This window comes from Ammodytes marinus (genome assembly GCF_949987685.1).
Source record: "Ammodytes marinus genome assembly, chromosome: 7".
Lineage (NCBI taxonomy): Eukaryota > Metazoa > Chordata > Actinopteri > Uranoscopiformes > Ammodytidae > Ammodytes > Ammodytes marinus.
The window spans coordinates 23,518,423-23,541,016 of NC_137211.1; the positions used below are offsets into that span (position 1 = coordinate 23,518,423).

General features: G+C 40.8%; 2 protein-coding genes across 3 annotated transcripts; both read left to right on the plus strand.

Moving 5' to 3' along the window:
• Positions 1 to 1,699: 1,699 nt before the first annotated feature.
• On the plus strand, positions 1,700 to 14,511 carry renbp (renin binding protein). 2 transcript variants are annotated; one of them, XM_080030435.1, is made up of 11 exons: positions 1,700 to 1,741; positions 6,013 to 6,120; positions 6,251 to 6,326; positions 6,408 to 6,483; positions 7,321 to 7,502; positions 8,474 to 8,701; positions 10,380 to 10,461; positions 10,587 to 10,762; positions 10,867 to 10,998; positions 11,373 to 11,460; positions 12,786 to 14,511. In XM_080030435.1, the coding sequence occupies exons 2-11, from the start codon at positions 6,020 to 6,022 to the stop codon at positions 12,857 to 12,859; spliced, it is 1,215 nt and encodes a 404-aa protein (XP_079886561.1). In that variant the 5' UTR covers positions 1,700 to 1,741; positions 6,013 to 6,019; the 3' UTR covers positions 12,860 to 14,511. The 2 variants fall into 2 exon arrangements, with proteins under 2 accessions (XP_079886561.1, XP_079886560.1); XM_080030434.1 differs by lacking the exon at positions 1,700 to 1,741 and having other exon boundaries at positions 5,886 to 6,120.
• Positions 14,512 to 16,892: 2,381 nt separating this feature from the next.
• On the plus strand, positions 16,893 to 20,949 carry lrif1 (ligand dependent nuclear receptor interacting factor 1; the record flags this gene model as incomplete). The annotated part of the gene is made up of 3 exons (XM_080030743.1): positions 16,893 to 17,049; positions 17,957 to 19,403; positions 20,134 to 20,949. The coding sequence occupies exons 1-3, from the start codon at positions 17,033 to 17,035 to the stop codon at positions 20,947 to 20,949; spliced, it is 2,280 nt and encodes a 759-aa protein (XP_079886869.1). The 5' UTR covers positions 16,893 to 17,032.
• Between the last annotated feature and the right edge of the window lie 1,645 nt (positions 20,950 to 22,594).

Below are 22,594 nucleotides of genomic sequence, written 5' to 3' on the forward strand. Positions count from 1 at the left end.
AGCTGTGTATCAGCTGGGTCGGCGCAGTTCAGCTCCAAACTGACACGGGGATAGTATTGACGGTCCCGTACATGGGAAGCAAAATAAAAACACACACTTCTTGCGCAGCGTGAACCTGTTGGCACTGTGCGAGAGACACTCCCCTCTCCTTCATCTGATCGCTGAACACATTCAGCATTTATATTGTTCTGGGCTCCCGGTCAAACCACAACTAATCTTCCTAATAATGGTGACAACAACACTTTCCCATAATGTGAAGCTGACGGCTATTTATTAAAAAAGAAAAGAAAGAAAAGGCACAGTGCCTCCTGCATTTGGGTCGGATCGAGTCCGAACAAATTCACACCACAAACGAACTGCAGCAGAGTGCGTTTGGAAACGCATCGAGACTACCTCTTCAGCTGGGTCTCGGAGCGTTTGTTTGGTCCGCACCCGAGTGCGATTGCTGTATTCACACCTGCCTGAAAGATGCGCACCGAAGGCAGAAGTGCATCTGAGTTCGTTTCAACCGAACTAAACACGGCATGTGTGAATACACCCTAAGAGGATAAAGAGACTGCAAAGCACTTGCTGCAGTGCTGCTCATTTAAATGACTGCTCTCAGTGCACGGTATAACTGAAGGACTCAGCATCACACAGCATCTGAGAAGATGTCAAAGGTCATCCACCAGGAGTCAGTGGACAGCCATAGCAGTCGGCAGCTCTGTGAGCTTATGATTCTGTCTGGTCTATCAGCTATGTGCTGTGAGATTATTCTTTTATTCTTGTACTTTTTTAAGTTTTCTACCGTTATACGTTTGATCATCCTGATGCGTAGGCCTAATGACATGTTTTAAATGAACAAATGTCAAGTAGCCCATGTAGAGGAACTTTGACTGCTGGTCATTTTAAGCAGTCCATGCTGCCATCTGCTGGTTTCTCAACGACAGTAGGAACCGATGGGAATCATATACAGTAGATGGCCATTATTATGTACAACCTTCCTTCACTTTAGGTTGTAGGCCCACATAATATAGGCCACAATGTCAAGTAATTTCAACAGACTTTGATTAGGCTATAGGGCCTATTTATTTATTTATTTATTATTATTATTCCGGACAATTACACATAATACATAATTTTCTCATTGCATATTCATACATATTACTTTGTGTTATCGTCCGAAGGGAAGCTGGAGAAGCCAAAGGCTTATCGGGTCCCGCCCCCACTGCCATAAGATTCAGATACACAGATACACAGCTACTACAGTTAGAACATTTTTTTTTTCTTTTTTTTTTAAGAAGATTCATTCTAATACACAGATAATTTTAGGTCTCTATTTTCCTCTCTGCCTGTGACAATGCAGATATGGCCTTGTCCATTTCTTCTCTAGTAGTCTAAACACATCTGCAAAAGTATTCAAAACACTATATACCATCAAAAACACGTTTAGCCTACATTGACATTGTGATTTAGGCAATAAGCTACTGAGTCTGCAAAATGTCTTTAAATTTGGATGTAGAACACAATACAGTGATTTCATAGAGTGAAGGGTTCTGATTTTTTTCTGAAGCCAATTACAGCACACTTGAGCAGCAGCAGAGGTCCGTGTTAAGAGCATGGACGTAGTGCGCTTTCTTTCTACTTCCTCCTCAGAGCAGCTGATCAGCTGGTCATATGACTGCTCGTCTTCATACAGAGCGCGCTGAACACTGCTGCTGGACAGTCTACTACAGCCGTAGGTGCGAAGGGGGACTAGAAGGTAATAACCCATTACCTGTTACGCAGTTTTTTTTCTCAATGTTGTTATTACGGCGAATAAAATGACAGACGACGAGGACTGACAGACAGGACTGGACAACATGTTTACAGACAGCACAGCGGTATTTGTTCACGCCTTTTCTCAAGACACCAGACGCTTTATGCTCGGCTCACAGTTTAATAAACAAAATATGACTGCCGCTAACTTTTAGTTTTTTTAGGGTGCAGCAAGCTAGCCGAACTGCATTCAGAAATCCCAGTGTGTGCGTTTAGCCTTCGACGTTAAAGGTTAAAACGTCACTTATTCTCAAGAATAAAATAAAAAGATAAGCCAACTGGTAATAGTTGTTGCAGGACATAAAACACTCCTCAGTTTTCTTAAGTCAAAGTATCATAAAGCCTACCTCGAAGTACATATACTCGAAGTTCAAATAGAATAGAAGTAGGCTATTATAAACCAAATGTAGTTAAAGTAAGAATACAGGTTGTAGGCCTACATAATTGTCTCCTTCATAGTGCTATTTAAAATGTAGGTCATTCATTTAATTATTGGTGCATTAGAAGCTGGTCGGGGGCAGAAGATACAGTCATATGAAAAAGTTTGGGAACCCCTCTCAGCCGGCATTATAATTGACTCTGCTTTCACACAAAAAAGATAAAAGTGGTATGTCTTTAATTTACCAGGAACAGCTAACTACTGGGATGTTTTCCAAACAAAGATTTTTTGAAAAGCAGTATTTAGTTTTATGAAATTAAATAAAATGTGAAAAACTGGCTGTGCAAAAATATGGGAACCCTTGTGGTCTTGCTGATTTTAATGCATGTAACAGCATGTAAAACTGAGGACTTTAAACACAAAATTGGTGTTGGATTATGTTGTTAAGCCTTGAACCTCATATAAAGGTCTGTTTTATCATGATAAAAGGTATTTTAGGTGCCTAAATGCAAGTTCTACTTCTCTTTGACTCTCTGCAGAAGTGAGACAGAATGCGATCATCAAAACAGCTCCCAAAAGATCTTAAAAACAAAGATTATTCATTGTCATGGTTTAGGGGAAGGCTACAAGAAGCTTTCCCAAAGGTTTCAATTGTCAATTTCTACTGTAAGGAACGTTGTCAGGGAATGGAAGGACCATACCCGTCGCTATGGGCGGGCCATAGGGGGCCGGGCCCGCCCCCAGAAATGCTCGTGCCCCCCCACTTGGGGCACAGATCTCTCAAAAAAAAAATTACTTTAATTTTTATTTTATACTATCATAGTAGCTAATTTTGGGTTGATAAATACTAATGTTGCATTCTTTATCATCAAAACATTTAAAATATAAATAAACAATGGTGTGATTTTGTTTGATTGATGGGAGTCTATCTACACTGCAACAGCCTATCACGGCCTTACTGAAAAGAAAGTAAGGCTGCGTAGGCCTACGTAATACGTCAATGCAGCCGCTCAACATGTTACCGCGCATTTTTGAAAGTGAAGCTGGATGAGTTTTCGCCGGCTTACTATTTCATTTCTAGTTCATCATAATCGATATTCGGTAGGCCTAATGGTTGAAAAGCCCACCAACAGTCTCCTCTGCCAAATCGGATCTCCAAACTGTTGTCACATAACAGACTACTACAAGCCGAAATTATGGACTTGTTCAGCGCGGTGACACTTCTGATTGCGTGAAGCCACAGTACTCTGCGCTCCTCCAGCCACGGCCATCGAGGCTGTGCCGGAGACTGACCCCGGACCGAACCCGGTCCAAGCAAGAGAAGACGCACAATTTACAAGAACCTCCGCGGATTTGCAGTTGAGGAAACAGTTGGTCCGTCACAAAGTGACATAGACGAAAAGACTGAGTTCAAGAGTATTTTACAGTGTTATTGAAGCTGTGCAAGGAGAGATGGATGCGCGTTTTGGAGAGCGTAGTAGCAAGCTCATTGGCGCACTGGCTGCTTTGAACCCGGAGGCCGAAAGATATGTTGATGAGGAGGTTGAGCTCGGAGAAACGCCGCCTCCCGCTGTACTGATAGAAGGGACTGGAGAGAGCACAGCCCTGCCTCCACTCAAAGTAGGCTACCGTTTGTGTGTGTGTGTGTGTGTGTGTGTGTGTGTGTGTGTGTGACTGCTTTAAAATGCAATGTTTGAGATATGCGTCTGGTGCTATTTACTATCTAGTCTGGTGTTAGGCTACATCTAATATGTTGAATAGTCAAGTGTTTTATGGATATTCATAACATTGCTTCTATGTAATGTAGGCCTATTGCTTTAAATTATGAGGACATGTTATAGGCTAGGCTACCGCTGTTGGTTAGTTTAACGTGATGATTACGTGCTGCGCGAATAGAGTATAGGACTATTAAAAATATACAGTGTACTGTAGGCTAATAATAATTGTGCCCCCCTATGCATTTCATATGCCCCCCTTAAGACTGAGGTCTGGCGACGGGTCTGGGAAGGACACAGGCACAGTTGCAGTTAAACCCAGGTCTAGCAGACCAAGAAAAGTACAAGAGCGGCATATGCGGCGGATTGTGAGAATGGTTGCACACAACCCAAAGATCACCTCCAAAGACCTGCAAGAACATCTGGCTGCAGATTGTGTATCTGTACATGGTTCTACAATTCAGTGCAATTTGCACCAAAACATCTGTATGGCCGGGTGATGAGAAGGAAGCCCTTTCTGCGCCCACGCCACAGATACAGTTGCATGGAGTATGCAAAAGCTCATTTAGACAAGCCAGCTTCATATTGGAAGAAAATGCTTTGGACTGATGAGACAAAAATTAAGTTATTTGGTCTTTATAAAAAGCAGATGTTTTGGTGCAAATTGCGCTGAATTGTTGAACGATGTACAGATACACAATCTGCAGCCAGATGTTCTTGCAGGTCTTTGGAGGTGATCTGTGGGTTGTGTGCAACCATTCTCACAATCCTCCACCTATGCCGCTCCTGTTTTTTTCTTGGTCTGCCATGCCTGGGTTTAACTGCCACTATGCCTGTGTCCTTCCATTTCCTGACAACGTTCCCTACAGTCGAAATTGACAATTGAAACCTTTGGGAGAGCTTCTTGTAGCCTTCCCCTAAACCATGACAATGAACAATCTTTGTTTTTCAGATCTAAGTGCAACTTGCATTTAGGCACCTACAATACATTTTCTCATGATTAAACAGACATTTCTATGAGGTTCAAGGCTTAACAACATAATCCAACCAACTTTGTGTTTAAAGTCATCAGTTTTACATGCTGTTACAGGCATTAAAATCAACAAAACCACAAGGGTTCCTATATTTTTGCACAGCCAGTTTTTCACATTTTATTTTATTTCATACAACCAAATACTGCTTTTCAAAAAATCTTTGTTTGGAAAATATCCCAGTACTTAGCTGTTCCTGGTAAATTAAAGACATACCACTTTTATATATTTTTTTGTGAAAGCAGAGTCAATTATAATGCCGGCTGAGAGGGGTTCCCAAACTTTTTCATATGACTGTACTTTGAACTGCTCTGTTGTGTTATCTGTGCCACTGTATCATCATTCCCTAATCATGTTTGTTGTAGACAATGTGAAGTCTCGTCTACAAAGTAACTAATAACTTTAAAAGTAAAATACATGTAGAGTAGCCTACTTGTGTAAATGTACTTAGTTACTTTCTCCCCACTGTTGGTGCTTTTACTGTTGATGCTGTCATGAACACATTTGTGTTTTTTTCTGTCAGGTCGGTGTTGAATTGAATTTACAATAAGTATTATTTCCAGATGCCGCGCCACTCGTTATTCCTCAAACTATAAATATGTTATATAGCCTATATCATCTTCTTCTTATGTTATATTACAGTGTACTTTGGATGATAATCCCTTTTCACAAGACCACATGTTTATCAGGAAATACCTGTCATTTGATAAAGCCAATCAGTCTGTTGGCAAGCAAGCAGTGTAACAACTAGAGTGGCCTGAAAAGCACTGGTTTGTGTGTGTGTCTTTTTTTTTGGGTGGGGGGGTGTAGGAAAAGTCCCATGTAAAATAAAACAAGAGCTTATATCTTAGGTGATTACTAGTTTTAATCATCAATAACAAATTTACATTCAGTTTTTGGAGTAACTTTGTTCAGCATACAGACAGTATACTGCATGCAATACTTGTTTTAGTCGAATTTCAACTTGATTCAAATTGTCAATCAATTCCTGTTGTACAATGTGTTTCGTTTTCTCATTAGTAAGGTTGACAAGGGAAAGGGGTGTGCCACACCTTTTTTATCACAGACTGATGTTACTGTTCCTTTTTAGAGAAACAATGTCTGTGGTAAAGCTGGAGGAGTATCGAGAGCGGATTCGCCAAGAACTGGACAACGTAGTGGACTTCTGGCTGAAATACTCTCACGACACCGTACATGGGTATAGCTACGTTCCAAATAAAATATCGTCTGCTCATGGCTTTTATTGTACCAATTTGCATGCTAAGTAAGTTTACGACCGTAGTGGGCATGCTACAGTCCATGTAATGAGTCTCTGCTGTCTGTTTCAGGGGCTTCTTCACTTGTTTGGGGAGGGATGGGAAGGTTTATGATGAGCTGAAGTATGTCTGGCTGCAGGGTAGACAGGTAAGATCTAAGTCAGGTTATCAACTGTATGAACTGTGGTCATCAGATGTTGAGTGTTTCTATTATTTGTTCCTTTCACAGGTATGGATGTATTGTCGCCTGTACCGAACCATGGATCGCTTCCACAAACCCGAAATCCTTGAAGCAGCAAAAGCTGGTGTGTGTGTGTGTGTGTGTGTGTGTGTGTGTGTGTGTGTGTGTGTGTGTGTGTGTGCGTGTGTGTGTGTGTGTGTGTGTGTGTGTTTGTGTGTGTGTGTGTGTGTGTGTGTGTGTGTGTGTGTGTGTGTGTGTGTGTGTGTGTGTGTGTGTGTGTGTGTGTGTGTGTGTGTGATGTAAATCTTGTTATGCTAGTTGTTTTGCAGAAGATGGTGCAGCACAGTGTTCCTTTGTAGATTCACTTCAGTGATTAATGACAGTGCTAATAGTGTGTGCTCTGTACTCTGTCACCTCTTATAGGAAAAACAGGCCGTGATTTCAGCATGACAACCATTAGTTTGTGATGTTTGCTTGGACGCTTTAAAAGGCTTTTACCATCTGGGCTGAGGGCAGTAGTAGGATGTATCCCACATATAAGCATGGGCGCTTTTGAATTGGGAATTAAACATCTTTCATGTGGCTCTAATATAGCAAAGGAAAATTTCCACCATGAAGAACTTAAAGCTGTGAAATATAAAATTGTTTGTTTTTGTATTCCTAGGCTCAGTGTGTCTTTTCAAATCTTTCACTCGGGCAGCTTGTGAAATGACAGAAAATACTGTTCAGCCTTCTTATCATTACTATTTTCACTGGCTGATTTTTTTCCAGCAAAAAAAAAACATTCTAACTATATCCTATAGTCTTGTCATGTCTTAATAAAGCAGTAACAAATGGTTAAGTATTACACCTGTGTCTGAATGAGAACTAATTTAACAGGTGGATGAAGCCAGTTTTTCACGTCCGAGATGAGCTTTATACTCATTGCTCATATTTGTGTCTTATCACGTTTGCATTTCAGGAGGAGCGTTCTTGAGGAAGTTTGCTCGTGTGTCCAGCAGCAGCAGCGGCCCGTTGAAGTGTGCCTTCTGCCTAACAAGAGATGGGAAAGCAGTGAAAATCCAGAGGACTATATTCAGCGAGTGTTTCTACATCATGGCCATGGATGAGCTGAGCAGGGTCACTGGTGACAAGGAGATGCAGGTACAAAGACATTGTGAAAATGTAATTGTATATTGTGCAAAAGATAAGAATTCCTGCTACTTTTGGGCCCTTTGGAGGACTGTGTTGGTCTGTCCGTCAAACAAAAGAAGATGATGATACTATTTCTGACCAGATTGTTATGGAATATTTGTATGAATATTTCTGGTCCTCAAAGTCTTGGTACCTTCCTAACCATTCCTCTCATACAACTAGGCCAAAGTTTCCCCTCTTGCCAACTATTGGTCCATCTGAGAGGCTGATGAAAAGTGCATAATGTATCATACTCTATCCTAACAGGCTAATATGTCCCCTGGTACACAAGACATATCCAAGACCTTGCCATGACAATTAATGAGCACATCCTGCTCGTCAGACAAGGGAACTCCTGCAACTCCTGTCATACACAAACGGATTTCTTCTTCAGTGACATGTACGAGTGATGCAGGAGAAAATGAGGCATTCACCACTAAAGTTTTGAATGGAAATTCATGTCTTTCAAAGTAATCCTAATATATTTCCAGGACCCCTTGCCCTTTTGTGTAATTCGACCTTCAGAACACATTTTTAATTGAACAGATAACTTTGCATAAGGTCAAATGCTGTAAAAGCTCTATGATACATAACATATTCAGGCTTTCTGTAGAAAGAAACTGTATTCATTTGGTGATTCCGTGAGCTTCTCTGTAGTGCAGTTGGGTTTTATGCTGATATGAGCAGAACAGGATGTTGAAACTCATCGAGCTATGGAAAAAAACTGGTTACCCTTTTTTTTGCAAATGTGGATCATGGTTCCCCTGAAAAATGACAGTCTTAAAGACCACAGAAGATTAATCTGAAAGTATATTCTAGATACATGTTGCTATAAAAAGTCTGCAGCAATATTCATTATGAATCCATGTTTTGCTGGCTGTGAAGCACTATGTAAAAAATATTAGGCGCTGATGTGATGCATTGCTGTGTTGTGTTGCTAGCTGGAGGCGGAGCAGATGATGGAGCAGTTGATCTACTGGGTTCAGAAGGACTCGTCAGGCCTGGGCCGGCCACAGCTTCCGGGAGACGTTCCCACCAACGGCATGGCAGTTCCCATGATGCTGTTGTGTCTGGTGCAACAGCTGACTGAAGGCCGGGGGCAGGAGGTGGTGCAGAAGTACAGAGAGCTGGGCAGCTGGTGTGTGCAGCAGATTCTACAACACATCCAGGTATGGACACAAAACAAGGTGGATGCTTCATGGTTAACGTGATAGGACTGTCAGTTGGTTGTGATTCTTGCAAGGCTTTAAAGATTACTAGTACTTTGTATGTGAACTGAATGTATCGGTCAAACTTGGCCAGATTGTAACTTAAAGCCAACTATATGTGCAGGTTTACTTTGCCTGTGCAAGCTGAGGCAAAGTAAATTGCGTTTAAAAAAAGAATATGACTGCAACAAAAAACTATAAAGCATTGTCGTAAAATACACTCCTACATCTGGTTCACCTTTTCACTATTCATTTGTATTTTTCCATAATCAGAAAACTTGTAACTGTCTATGCTGGTAATAACACTTAAACACAATATACGTCTTCATATTTAGATCCCGCGAGTACGAGTCAACTTTCTAAGCACAGAGATTGACTAAAAAGCCCTAACTGTTTTAGTTATCTAATATAGCACCAATATACTGTATGCTTTGCTTTACATTTTTATGATACATCAAACACAGTTGTTGCCTTAAGCCTACCAAACTTCTTGCTCCCTTATGAGTGAGTTGGACATAGAAGTTGATGTAAGTTGGCCAGTACAGGACTTTGTCACAGAGTCAGGTGTGTCAATATTCTTAAAGCTCTGATGTTATGTATTCTGGCTGTCAGGTTTATTCTATACATTTTCATTTAACTTTTATTTATCCTCGAGAGACCAATTGAGGGGTGACCCTCATTTACAATGAAGTCGAGTTCAAACAAATTCAAAGGAAAAACAACAATACATACACAATATGCAATGCAAATACATCAAATACACAACAACAGGTGAAGAGAAGAAAAAAAAACAATTGAAACCTTTACACAGTGGTGAAGAGTGGCAGCAATTAAAATGAAATGGGTGAAAGTACAATATAGCCTAATTAAAACAGTTACAGGTAGAGTTTGGCAGATTCAAGATAGTTTGTTTAAATTGGTTAAAGGATATGAAGGTATTTAGTTTAATTTGTTGCTGTAAGTTGTTCCAGGAGTCAGGGGCACTGAAGCTAAAAGCTGTCTTTCCCAGCTCAGACCGGGCTTGTGGGACATAAAGCATAAGCATGGAAGCTTCCCGGTCAAGGCTTTGTAAATAAAAACATGCCAATGTGCGTCACGTCTCTCTTTAAGAGAGGACCACCCAACCTTTTCATATAAAAGACAATGGTGTGTGTCATAAGCGTCACCTGTGATGAACCTTAAAGCAAAGTGAAAAACAGAGTCTAGGAGTTGAATGTGATGCATGCCGGTAAACCACATCACCGTAATCAAGGACAGACATGAAAACTGCCTCAATAATCCTTTTCCTACTAAATAAAGGGAAGGTGGTTTTGTTCCTATAAAAAAATAAAAATAAAATATAGTACTATACAATAACACTGTATGCACTTTAGTCATTTCTGATCCCATAAACGGTTGTAAGCACACGCTCAGGTACATACATACACACACAACATACTGTTGATTGGGGTTAAGTTGCCGTGCTGATTTTTTGTTATTTGCATTATTACTAAAGTCTGTGTGCCTTTTGGATGAGGGCTTCTTATCTTTGCAACAGACGGCAGAAGTTAGTTTCCCTCTGAGTAATATAAGATAAGTGCAAGTTGTTAAATATGCCGGGTATAAAATCTCCTATTTCTTCTTGTGTAACTTTCCACAGAGAGGAGGCACGGCTATTTTAGAAAGTGTGTCAGTTGAGGGAGCAGAGCTGCCTGGTTGCCAGGGCCGACTTCAGAACCCAGGTAAACACCAGATAACAGCAAGCACATTTTGTGTGCATGGGGAAGCCTAAGTTTCCTGATCTTTCTTGCTTACCTCAACGTTTTCCACTTTTTCTCTTTCCTCTTCCCCCCACATGCTGACTCAGGCCATGCCCTGGAAGCAGGCTGGTTCCTGCTCCAGTTCAGTGCTGAGCGAGGGGACCCGGAGCTCCAGAAGACTGCCATTGATAAGTTTGTAGAGCTGCCTTACCAGACAGGCTGGGACAAAGAGCATGGGGGCCTCTTCTACTTCCTGGATGTGGACGGTTACTGCCCCACACAGGTGAAATATTGTACTATGCAGATGATGGAGGTTTCATTTAGCATTGAGTTGTATAACAAATGCATTAAATCAGGCTGTGTGACACTGCTTTTGTATCTCACCAGTTGGAGTGGAACATGAAGCTGTGGTGGCCTCACTGTGAGGCGCTCATCGCCTTCCTGATGGCCTACAGTCAAACCAAGAAGCCAGAGCTGCTGGAGAGATTCTCTCAAGTTTATGAATACACCTTTAGCCATGTGAGTTTAAACTGCAGAGCCAACAAGGCGCAATAAGACCAGTTTACAGTTTTCAGTACGTAGTTAAGGTATAGTTGGAACATTTTAAGGGAACGTCCTGTTAATTAATAGGCTTAGCTTTTTGGTGGATGTATTATTCATATGTTGGGATCCATCTGCTCATGTCACTTTTAGAAAGGGAAATGTTGAACTGTTGCACATTAAACAACACATTGCTTAATGTGGATGACTCAAGAGAGATGGAACCTTCTGAAGCTTGGTACAAGTTAATATCTGTTAGTATAGTAAATGCGTAGCCTACTGTATGCTGTATCTGCATGTTTCAGTGCACTGTTGGCCTAATACACTGTACGGTAATGTTCCTGACTGTGCAGTTTCCTGATGCTAAGAGCGGAGAGTGGTTTGGCTATTTGACACAAGAAGGGAACGTTGCTCTGGATTTTAAAGGAGGCCCCTTTAAAGGTAAGAAAATAATCCACATGTAGAACTGTCTGAATTCTAAAGCAACATAAAAGCCTGTCATAGAACCTGAATGAAATGGGAGTCAACAGATGAAACAGAACCAAGACAAGTCCTTGTAGTAGTCAGTCCTGTTTGGTTTGAGCTCTGGGTGAAACCAAAACTCTTAGGGCGCACTCACACTAGTGCCGTTGGCCTGTTCCGTGCTCAGCACGATTCAGCACGATTCCCCCCCCTCCCCACTCCCCCCGCAGGCCCGTGCTCACACTGCTCGTGGCCTGGGCACACTTGCACCTTGCCTATGTCACCGTGCGCGTTTAGGATTTGGAGCTTAGTCTACTTGTAGGCTATACGACTGTTTGTGAATATTTTCATCCGGCCAAATTTGCATCAAATATTCCACTTCCACATTAGAGCAACGAGAATCCTTAAGCTATTGTTTTTTTTTTTAAATGTAGCCTTGACGTAATAGGTCGCGGTGGACAGTCTCATATTTGTGCAGCACGCTGTTTATTATTAATATAACGGCCCGTCATCAGACCATATGTATCCGGATGGTTTTGTACACATCGATCGCTCCATCAAATCCAAGTCAGAACTTTTTGTATGGGCAGAGATCGTTTTTTTAAGTGTCTTTATAAAGTTTCTTGTTAAACCTTAGTGTAGGCTATACTGTTTCCTTATCACCGGGCCGCGTGTGTTGTTTTGGGTGCGTCTCCACCGCCATGCGTAAATGCAGTTATGACAGCTGACGGGAGGAAAAAGAAAAAAAATCATCTGACGAACGTGAGTAAACACGAAAACCTTTTTGCTGTGCTTTCTGAGCCGACCTAATTAGCTCTCTCCCTCTTTTATTAGCCCACACCTAGGCTTACACACACACGTTAATTCTCACACATTATAGCTACAAGTCCAAGTGTTGGGCAATTCTGGTGCCGACTAGTAAGGCAGCGGACGTTAACGCACAATGCATCCTTAATAAATTCACGTCAGGAACGCCGCCTGTGCGCTTGCTTGTGCGCGTGTCATCTCATTAGCATCTGTACTTTGGCCACGGCACACCTCTCCCAGGTGGCCGTGGCCAAGGGGCTGTTCCGTGCTGGAATACGGTTGGCGTGGTCACACTAGGCCAAACGTTCTAGACTTTAGTATGCTAATAAGCTTTGGCACGGGGCCGCGGCCCTAGTGTGAGTGGCCCCTTACTCTTAAAAAGGGGATCTCAGCTGTTAGTTGTATATTCAGAGACAGCTTTACCAAACAAATTACAGCTAATGAATTACCACAAATTAAACCACTGACTGTATGACTGTTTCTCCTTTCTTCTTCAGGGCTCTTCCATGTGCCTCGCTGCCTGTACATGTGTGAGCGTATTCTGGATGATCTGCTGGCGAACAAGGACTGAGCATTCTGACATGAATATTTTAATGATGGGAATTTGATCCATTGAATCATACCACACCGATCAGGTTCTACAGCAAAGTTGCACTAATTGTCAAATAATTGCTGTAGGCCTGCAGCTACGTGTTGCATCTTATCATAAACATCCAGTGACTGAGCGACAAATACGATTAATTGTGAAGCTACAGTATATGACAGCAATACTACAGTATTCAACGTTCTTCTTCTTCAGGCCCACTCAGGCTCTGTTTCTCCCTCATCATACAAATTCGACATTGCTTTATGTCAAATGTGCCTTCTATCTTCACACTATTAATTCTTACATCCTATTCATTCCAGTTTATACAGCTTTAGTGGTAACTCTGCTAGATGAGTGTTGTCTTTTGCAAACATACTGATTGCTATTCTAACATGATGTAGGCTATGCTAGAAATGTAGACAAATGCTACAGTATCTTGGTGCTAGTGACATGCTAGTCATCTGTAGACGTACAGGCCAGTAAATGAACTGTATGTTGAGATATTACTGCTGATATGTGCAATGTGATGTTTTCAAATTATTTCACAAAATGAATTTGTAATTGGACAGTTTGTGACATTGGTATTTCAAATATGGTGCTATAGGAAGCAAAATGTAACCGTAGGGCCCTGTTAAGCAATTTGAGTCAGTTATGTTTATGAAAAAAGAAGTGTAGCCTAATAGCCTGCCTTAGTTAGTTTGTTTGTTGTCTTAATTTTTTTAGATTTGGGGGCAGAACTCCATGAAAAGCCACACACCCCACTTGACATGGTATCACTAAAGATAGACCACCCCTAAGGATAAATTGCTTGATAACTGTTGCCTTAACCTTCCTCTCGTGTTAGGGTTGCCAGCGACCCGTTTTGAATTTCAAATGCATAAAAGAACCACTTACATTTTGTTTATTGCATCAAGATTTCTTGACTTTGTCAGGAACCTCTATTTCAACAAAATAAAAAAAATAAAAATAAATTCACTTAAGTATAAAATGCTCTGGTGGAAATTATAACACTGGTGGTGTTAGGGTCGTTTTCGACCCTGTTATAAAATAAGATTTAAAAAACAATAACTAGAGCCAAAACTGAAATCATAAGTGCACTGTCAGCCAACACAATGACAGTCAGCTCTTCTCCAAATAATGTGAGCTCTGGGGGGTTTCTCATTTTGACTTTTTTTGCCCTTATACCTGCATAAAAGCGAAACAAACAGACGGGCATATCCAGACATGTGAGGTCAATTCAGTTTAGAGTTGGTGACTTACAGAGAGCACATCTCCTATTTGCAGTATTCAAAAATTAGGAGATATACAGTGAGCCAAGTTCTGGATCATGTTTTTGGTGAAAATGGTCACCTGATTCTAAAAATAAGAGGTGTCAGGTCTGCCGAAGCACTAAGGACAGAAAGGTAAACGTATTGTGCTTTACCTGCAAGAAATATCTCTGCAAAGAACACTAAAAGTGTTGCTTTTTGTCACACATCTGTACATACACATGCACACAGAGACTTTTACTGTTTTTTTTTTTTACTAGTTTTGGAACTAGTAATTGATTTCGATTTGTTGATTGGTTGTTGTTTATTTGACCTTACAAATCTATATTTTGTGTTGTGACTTGTTCTGGTTTTCATTGTGTGTTTGTATAATGCTGAAATAAAAGTTTTTTTTGCTCTTTTCTGAAATAAATATTTATGGGTCGTAATTGACCAGTAACAGTAACACCGTAGATGTTAAAAAAGTCAATAATATTAATATGAAAAAATAAATAAAACTAATTTAGTTAAGAAATGTTTTCTCATACCCCTCAGTAATAATCAGGTAACACAACAACCAAATATTTATTTATATGATTCTCTCAAGGTTCATTTTACCATTTTTAGGGGGCCAAGCCCGAGTAGGGCTGGGACCGCGTTTTGCAGAGCAACGCGGTTCCCAAGCCCTGCGGGGCAGGGAACCCTATTGTTCTTGTAGGGATTATTATTATTATTCCTATTCCTTACGTAAAAGTGGTGCTGCAGCCCAAACCGTAAAGGGTTGGGACATGCCACTTGCATCACTAGTTCAGACCCCCGGTCTCTCAGCATACAAAAAAATTCAGACATGCCGGCCACTAGGTGGCGCTACAACAAAGGAAAAGGCGTTTTGGGCTATAACTTCCGCAGCGAAAGGCCGACAGTCAAAAACTTTATATCCACAGATGCCCACAAGTCAGCTGCATCTTTTGAGATAGGCCACGCCCATTTGCGATAGGATAGATTTTTTGCTACGTCGCAAAAACTGTGTCAGTCACCAAAACATACTCCTCCTACAGTTTTTGCCCGATTTGGACGAAACCAAAAGCATTATGCTCTACCGACACCCACGAGCAAAAGCGGGTCAAATAGTTCTTCTACGACCATTGGAAGACCAAACGGTAGCGCTTTAAAGATTTGCGAAAATTCCTTAAAAAAAAAAAAAGGGGGGATTTTCTTGAAACTGAAGGGAGACTATCATGGGGCATACCTGAGCCTATGGCCAAAATATGGGCAAGAAATTCCTCTGTGGGCCGGACTTATTAAAAAAAAGAGTTTTTCAATTTTGTTGCCTGTTTTCGCCATTTCCTAAGTCTTTCGGCGGGAAAATGGGAAAATTCAAAAAATTGTCTTTACAATGGAGAGGATGACAATTTGATTTTGCTATAACTCCCCAACCGAACATCGCACATTCAAAAACTTGACATCCACTTGTTTGGTACATTGAGCTGCATCTTTCTATCTAACGTAGTTTTGCGAATGTCATCCATAGGGGGCGCCAAAACCACAAAAAGCAAAGGAAACGCATTTGGGGCTATAACTTCCACACCGAACATCCCACATTCAAAATCTTTACTTCCCCGGATTCCGTGAAGCGAGGGGCCGGCGACGCGGACGACGACGCCCGATCCCGAGTCGCGTGGGAGGCTTGGCCCCCGTTCACAACTGCTTGCAGTTCTAGTTTTAATTGAAATTGAGGCGCATACTGACAAAAAAAAGGCCCAGCCGCCTACACCAAAAATATTAAAAACAATATTTTCATGGATAAGGAAACCTAACAAGGTAACCAAGAGATTAGAAACAAATTGGATGATAGATAATTGTTTTTAGTGTTTTTTACAACTAATTTCAGACACGGGTCGAAACCCTAACCCGACCCGCTAACACCATGGATGGTAACAGAAAGTTAACACAGGAGGAAGGTTAAACACACTCTTGTGGTGTGCACTGTGGTCATCAGAATTTTTCACTGAAAAACAGCTGCTGCCTGCTGCTGGAAACAAAGAGGACGAGAGTGATGAATCTAATTAAAAACAGTAAAGACGTACAGTTGGATAATAGAATAGATAATGCATCAGTTGAAATATATGTAGGCCCATTGGCCAAGCAGACATGGGGAGTGCAAATGGAGAAATAATCACGTTGAAGAATAGTCACATTGGTCTGACTCAGTGGTAGCAATGTATAAACTTTAAAAGAACAAACAAACTATAGATAGTATATTAAAAAAAACACACACCACTCCACTTTACATAGCGGAACCGGAATATGTAATGTATGAGCCGAGCGGATGTTTGTATAAAGCAGTGTTGGTTCAAAGGCTGCAGTTTGGAAACACTAATGTATGCGTTTCGTATGGCGTCAATAAGGGAATTGGACACTGGCAAAAACACGACGGGCTAGATTTAGCCTAAAAAACAGCCTGTGGTCATAAAAAATCGTAAAAAATGTGTGTTTGGTCAACTTAGCAACAAAAATAAACACAAAATGACTTGGTCCGTTGAACACAACCCTTATAACAAACCGGAAGTTCGGTATAACGGGCGCGCTTCATCATGGACGGAAGCCGAGACGTCAAGTGCCAGGAGAGAAATTAAGCATTAAAAAGGTCTTTGTGCGAATGAACAGTGTTTTTTTAAGTCGATGAATAGCTAGAGTTAATACGGAGCCCTCCACATATACATATAGGACGACGTAGCGACGAATATAACAGGCGTGCTTTGTTGTTACCATTCACTCTTCATGACCATAGCTATCATGTACACAATTAAGGCTAGTATGTTTCAGAAATTAGTCCGTCTCCAATTTCGATAAACGGCCGTTTGTGAAGTTTTACGAGAGTTTATCAGCTCTGTATCCCACAATTTCAGTCATGGATCTCCTTCAAAGGTAGGCTACAGTTACACACTCATCTGACAGATGTCCTGCCATTTACAGCATATGCTAATTAACTGTAGCCAATAAGAAACATGTAAATCAATGTACATGCACAACCACACCATTCCAAGTCACATGTTTAGTTTTGCTAGAGTTTGTCCTGGTCCAAATTCAGTTGTTTACCTCTCTGTGGTTCTACTTTACCACTCGTGGGTCAGGGCAGCATCATGGATAACAACATAATTACTATACTTTAGTTATTTTATCAAACTATGTCATCAGAATAAACCTGTGGCAAAACAATGTGTCAGTGTCACGCTATGTCCACATTATTCTGATAAATGCGAGAAGAAAAGAAAAAACAAATCTCATTTTTACAGCATTGTTTTGGGTGTTCTTAGATTTTATTAAACACACATTGATATGAGATATATTTTGAATATTCAACTATCATGTAAGAACCAAACTGGAAAAATTCACATTAAATATCTAATGATGTGGTGAGCCAGGTTTTTTTTACCCAAATTACCACATTTCTATTGCCTCCTTTGCATGTAAGCTAGTCATTTATCCCTGTGACCATAATTAGCATTAAAGATATAATCAAACCATGTGAAATATTAATAACGAGTATTGTACAAATGATTGATTATAGATGAACAATACTTCTTATTATAATTCTCAAAGGAATATTTAAAAATTTTGGGACAATATGATTATTCGAACTGGAGTCATTTAACTATCACAAATTAAGCAAATAAGGGCATTTTCTAAAAAACTTTTCCAGTAAAGTTGGAGTTAGCAATTCTGGAAAAAAATGCTTGTTGTCTAAATCACTATTTGTCAAAATCAGTAATTGTCATTTAAATATGTCTTCACCTTTTTAATCTGTGCGTTTATGTGCTGTGTTTTCTCTCAGTGGGCCTGTCTTCTACCAGGCCGTGCCTGCTGTTGGACCGGATGGAAAGGGAATCATGAAACTGATTCCTGTACAAAGGATCAAAGGAAAGTTTTTTGAAATTAAAGGGAACATACCCAAAACAGATCCTACTCCTCAGAAAGCGGTACCCATGAATATTCCTTCAGCTTTGAATCCTTCTGCCCCTCCGAAGGTTTTCCAGAAGCAGGTTTCCTTCGTGAAGGCCTCGCCTCTTCAAGCAAGTTTGGATCATTCCTATTCACTAAACAAGCATCCAATGCAGCAACAGACTACTGTACATTTACCTTCTGTGGCAACACCTGCAGCTAACAGTGTCAGTAAGTCAGTAAGACTTTCCGGTAATCTCCCTGTAACATTGAGATCTCCAGCACTCCCCATGGGGCAGTATCTTCAGATTCCCGCTAATGCACAAGTCCTAAGACTCCCAGGATCTGAGCTCCCTCCAGGTATCAAGGAACAGATTTTCACCTCATCTGCCAACTCTTCTCCAGGTGCAGGTTTACCCAGTGTGGTCTACGTGTCACCCATCACCACTGTGAATCAAGGCGTTACTGCCCCAACTGGCCCTGCACCTCACCCACTCATGCGGATAACCAAGACAGTAAATACAACTCCATGTGCACCACCGTCAACAGGCTCAAGACCCCATCTAAAATTGATTCCTAAGGCTTCACAGAGGCCCAACAGCCCCATAAAGTGGACTATAGAGGAAGAGGACAGCCTGATGGACCCCGCGCCTGCTCCACTTATTTCTCCATCTGTCACTTCAGGGATTATTCGCGCTGTGGCAGAGGGAGAAAAGTCTGGCTTGCAAAGTGACCTCGTTATAAAAACTGTTTCTCAGTCGCGTCAGGGCAAAAATGGACACAGACAGGAAGACGCCTTGGTGGTGTGCAACGGGAAGGTGTTTTTCGTGGCCAAAAAGAGCTGTCTGCCGCCTAAAACGGGGAAAAGCGACCAACCCATAGCAGCAACAAAAAGATATGAGTTCAACAAAACCACCCAACCTTCATCCCAACCATCAGTTAAGTCAGTAGCAGCTCAAACCGAGCAGGACCTCAGGATTATCATCAGAGACGAGCCGGTTGAAGTGATCGACCTTTGTGATGACGACGTTCAGGATGCTTCGTCCCAACAAGGAGCAGCAGCAGAGGTTACTGTGTCTGCAGTCACTCCTCCAGATGAAGACAATGTCATATTTGTGTCCTATTTTCCACCCAAATCTGACCAGACAAGCCAGACGGGCACAGGCTGCTCGAATGGTGTCGCTGAACGGAAGAGGCCGGATGGGTCGACCGGCGTCCAGCAAAGCAGCAGCTCTACCCAATGTTTGGAGAAAATGGAAGTTGATGCAGGAACCAAATGTCCAGCCGAACCCGGCAGCAGTGAAGTATGCTCTCCAATGGAGGACATCCACAACATGGAGGTGAGGGCACTCATATGGAAGACTACATGGGCTTTTGAATAGAGGTTTTCAAGCAGGGAATCATGTAACAATAGGATATTGAGACATTTCAACTGCACAGTTTATATTTGGAGCGGGCACACAGGCACATGACAAGCCACTTTTCAAAGCATCAGGCTGGACTTTACATCTGCACACACTAAATTTGATCATCTCAACAGGTTAACATTTGGTATCCCAAAAGCATATTTACTTTGCTCAGTTTCCCTGACATGAAAATGTTCAGCCAGCAAGACAGATGAGTAAAAGCTCTGTTAGTGTGCAGCTCCAATTCCTCACTGGATTATTATTTCATTTGTCTTTACACTATGTGCTGCAATCTTTAACACAAATGGAAGGAAAAGGAGGGATCCCTCCTCTACCACAGACAGACATGCAATACATGTCAGGTGTACAGAACACACCAGCAGTAAGCAATGTATGACACAATTATAGAGGGATTGTAAAAATGTATAAAGGACGTGGTGACTCTCAGTGAGCGTAAGAGGTGTTGGTAGGTGTATTCATTTCTGTATTTTCCAGAATTTGTGCTAAGCTAGGCTAACCACTTAACACACAGGTTTAAGATAAATCCGAACATTTCAGGAAAAATAGAAAATGTGCCTAAACCGCTAGCGTTGGTGTGGACTTCGAGACTTGTTTGAATAATGTGTTGTATTTTAATATATGTTGTTCTTTGTTCTACTTGCAGGGCTCTGTGAATCCAACAACAAGTTGGACTTCTTCGCCTTCAGCAAAATCACCCCATCAAATGGACGACCACCAGCTGAGACAGATATTTGGGATAACAGCCGATGTGAAGATTTGCCTCCAGAGGATTGAAGAAGCCTCAGTAGGGTCTGTCCATGTACAGCCTCAACAGAGTGAGCCCATAACGTCTGTGGAGGAACCCACGAGCGGGTCGAAAGAGAAAGAGCTTTTTCCACAAGGAACTGACAGCAACAAAGCTCTAGTGACAGCACTACCTGAACAGGAACTATCACCAGACTCCACTCCATGGCCTCATACACATAGTGAACCTCTCACATGGACACACATCCAGCCAAACACCAAACCTACTTCTGCTTTGAAGAACATTTGGCATTCAGGTCAAAGTCCACAGAAGGGATCATCATGTGATGTTCAAAGTGAGTCTATGTTTGGCTACGTGGAACCCATAGATGAGGATTTTCTCAGCACAGATGAAAATAACATCCCCGACCCTAAGACTCTTGAGGACGTGAATGCAAACACAAGGAGGATGGGAAGAACAAGGAGGCGCACTATTTGTCCATGTTGCGCCCCTCGTGCTCAAGTTCCTGCAAGAACGAAAGCTATAAGAAAAGATGTGAAAACATCTGGAAGGATCAGCCATCTAAAAGACAAGAACAAGCAGTTCTGGAATACATACGGTCCTCTGGACTCTGTCATGCGTAAAGACCAGGTCAGAAGGCTCAGAGAGCTTCTGAAGGAGAAAGGGGACGCTTTAAAAGTCATAAGAAACGGCGGGATTGTAAAATTCAGTTAGATAACATTAGGAACTTTTGTCACAAAGGTAATAGATTTATTTGTAGTATATATTAGAGATGCACTTTTTTCATTTCCGATCCGATTGTGATACCTGGATTTGGATATCTACAGAGCTCTTTTTTCTTGAATATTATTATTCACACTATTATTATTTTTGTTGTTAGTTGTTGGTTTAATTTGTTAGGTTATGGAGGCTGTAGTTCACCACACAGCACTTTGTATTAAAAAAGTTAAAAAATATATATATATACTGTACAAAAATGCTACACATTTTAATGATTCCAAAGCCACTGTTTCCATACTTGAGTTCAAAGGCATACTATAGGGTTTTCAAAGTGAATATTTGAAATGAAAGTGCATCTACACACACTATCAAAAACCTCAACTTTCAAAAAAGTTAAAAACAACAGGGAATAACCGCCAAATTGGCAGCCAATACCAATATTGGATCGGATTGGTCCCATCTGTAGATAATCAGTTATTGCTTCTATTTATTTTAATTGTATTGTATTTATTTGTTGTCTAAGTAACAAGGACTAACATAAGTCTCATGACAACTTTAGCACATAAAAACCTGGAAGCTTGAATATGGTGGCGGGACTGAAAAGTCCATCTAAAATACTTATACTGTATGAGAACAACATTGGATACACTTCAATGCTGTTGACTGGTTCTACACATCAGATACCAGCATGGCCAGCACAATGACTCCTCCAGCCTCCACTTTTAAGGTGCGGTCAATACTACCAAAACTAATCCTTAGTTGTGTGACAGACTTATCCAATGTAAGACCCACTTTACAGCAATTAAGTGGACGTTGAAGATTGAAAGTCACACAAATTGATTTTGAGGTTAAGTTATAACTGTACGCTTATGCTTTATTCTATCTTTGGATTCTCAGAATTATTTAAGCCAAGTATTTCCCCTTCTATGAAAAGTTTTACGTGATCACTGTGCAACTGGTTGTTTCAACCATGTCTATTCTGCTGTCGTTTTAAAAAGAGAAAGGGAGTGGAATTGGAGAAAAGAGTGTTGTGGTAGGCTGGTTATAGGGAATAAGCTTTACCAGTTGCGCAAAAAAAAAATGTGATGTTCAAATCCAACCTGAGAAAGTTATGCTTCCGAAAACAGTATATATTATTGTTGTTATTTTTGTCACTAAACATTTTCTATTTGATATTTTTCAAACTTTATGATGTTCATCTTAACAACAAATTGTTCTTTAATGTATATAGAAGTTATATGTATATTCATAGGAATGCAATATTTATATTTTATTAATACATTTATGAAAATAAATCCTTTACTTGAAATGATTCTTGTGGATATATATTTTGTAAAAAAGTTAAGTTCTAATTATGTATATAATATTGCATATACATGCTTAATGGTTGGCATGTTGCCTTCCCATGGTGATAGATGGATACTATGAGCTGATGGTGTTTTATCTTATAAGTTAGCTGCAGTGAATTTGAATGACTGCATCAACCTAAGGAGGTTTTCAACATGAAGCTATAAGGGAAATGTAGTTTCACTTTAGAGATACCTACAATACATGTCTTTTGTTTTGCAGAACATGGGTTTAACCAATCAGAAGTTGAGACTCCTATTTTTTTAACAGTTGAAGTGATTCAATTACAGGG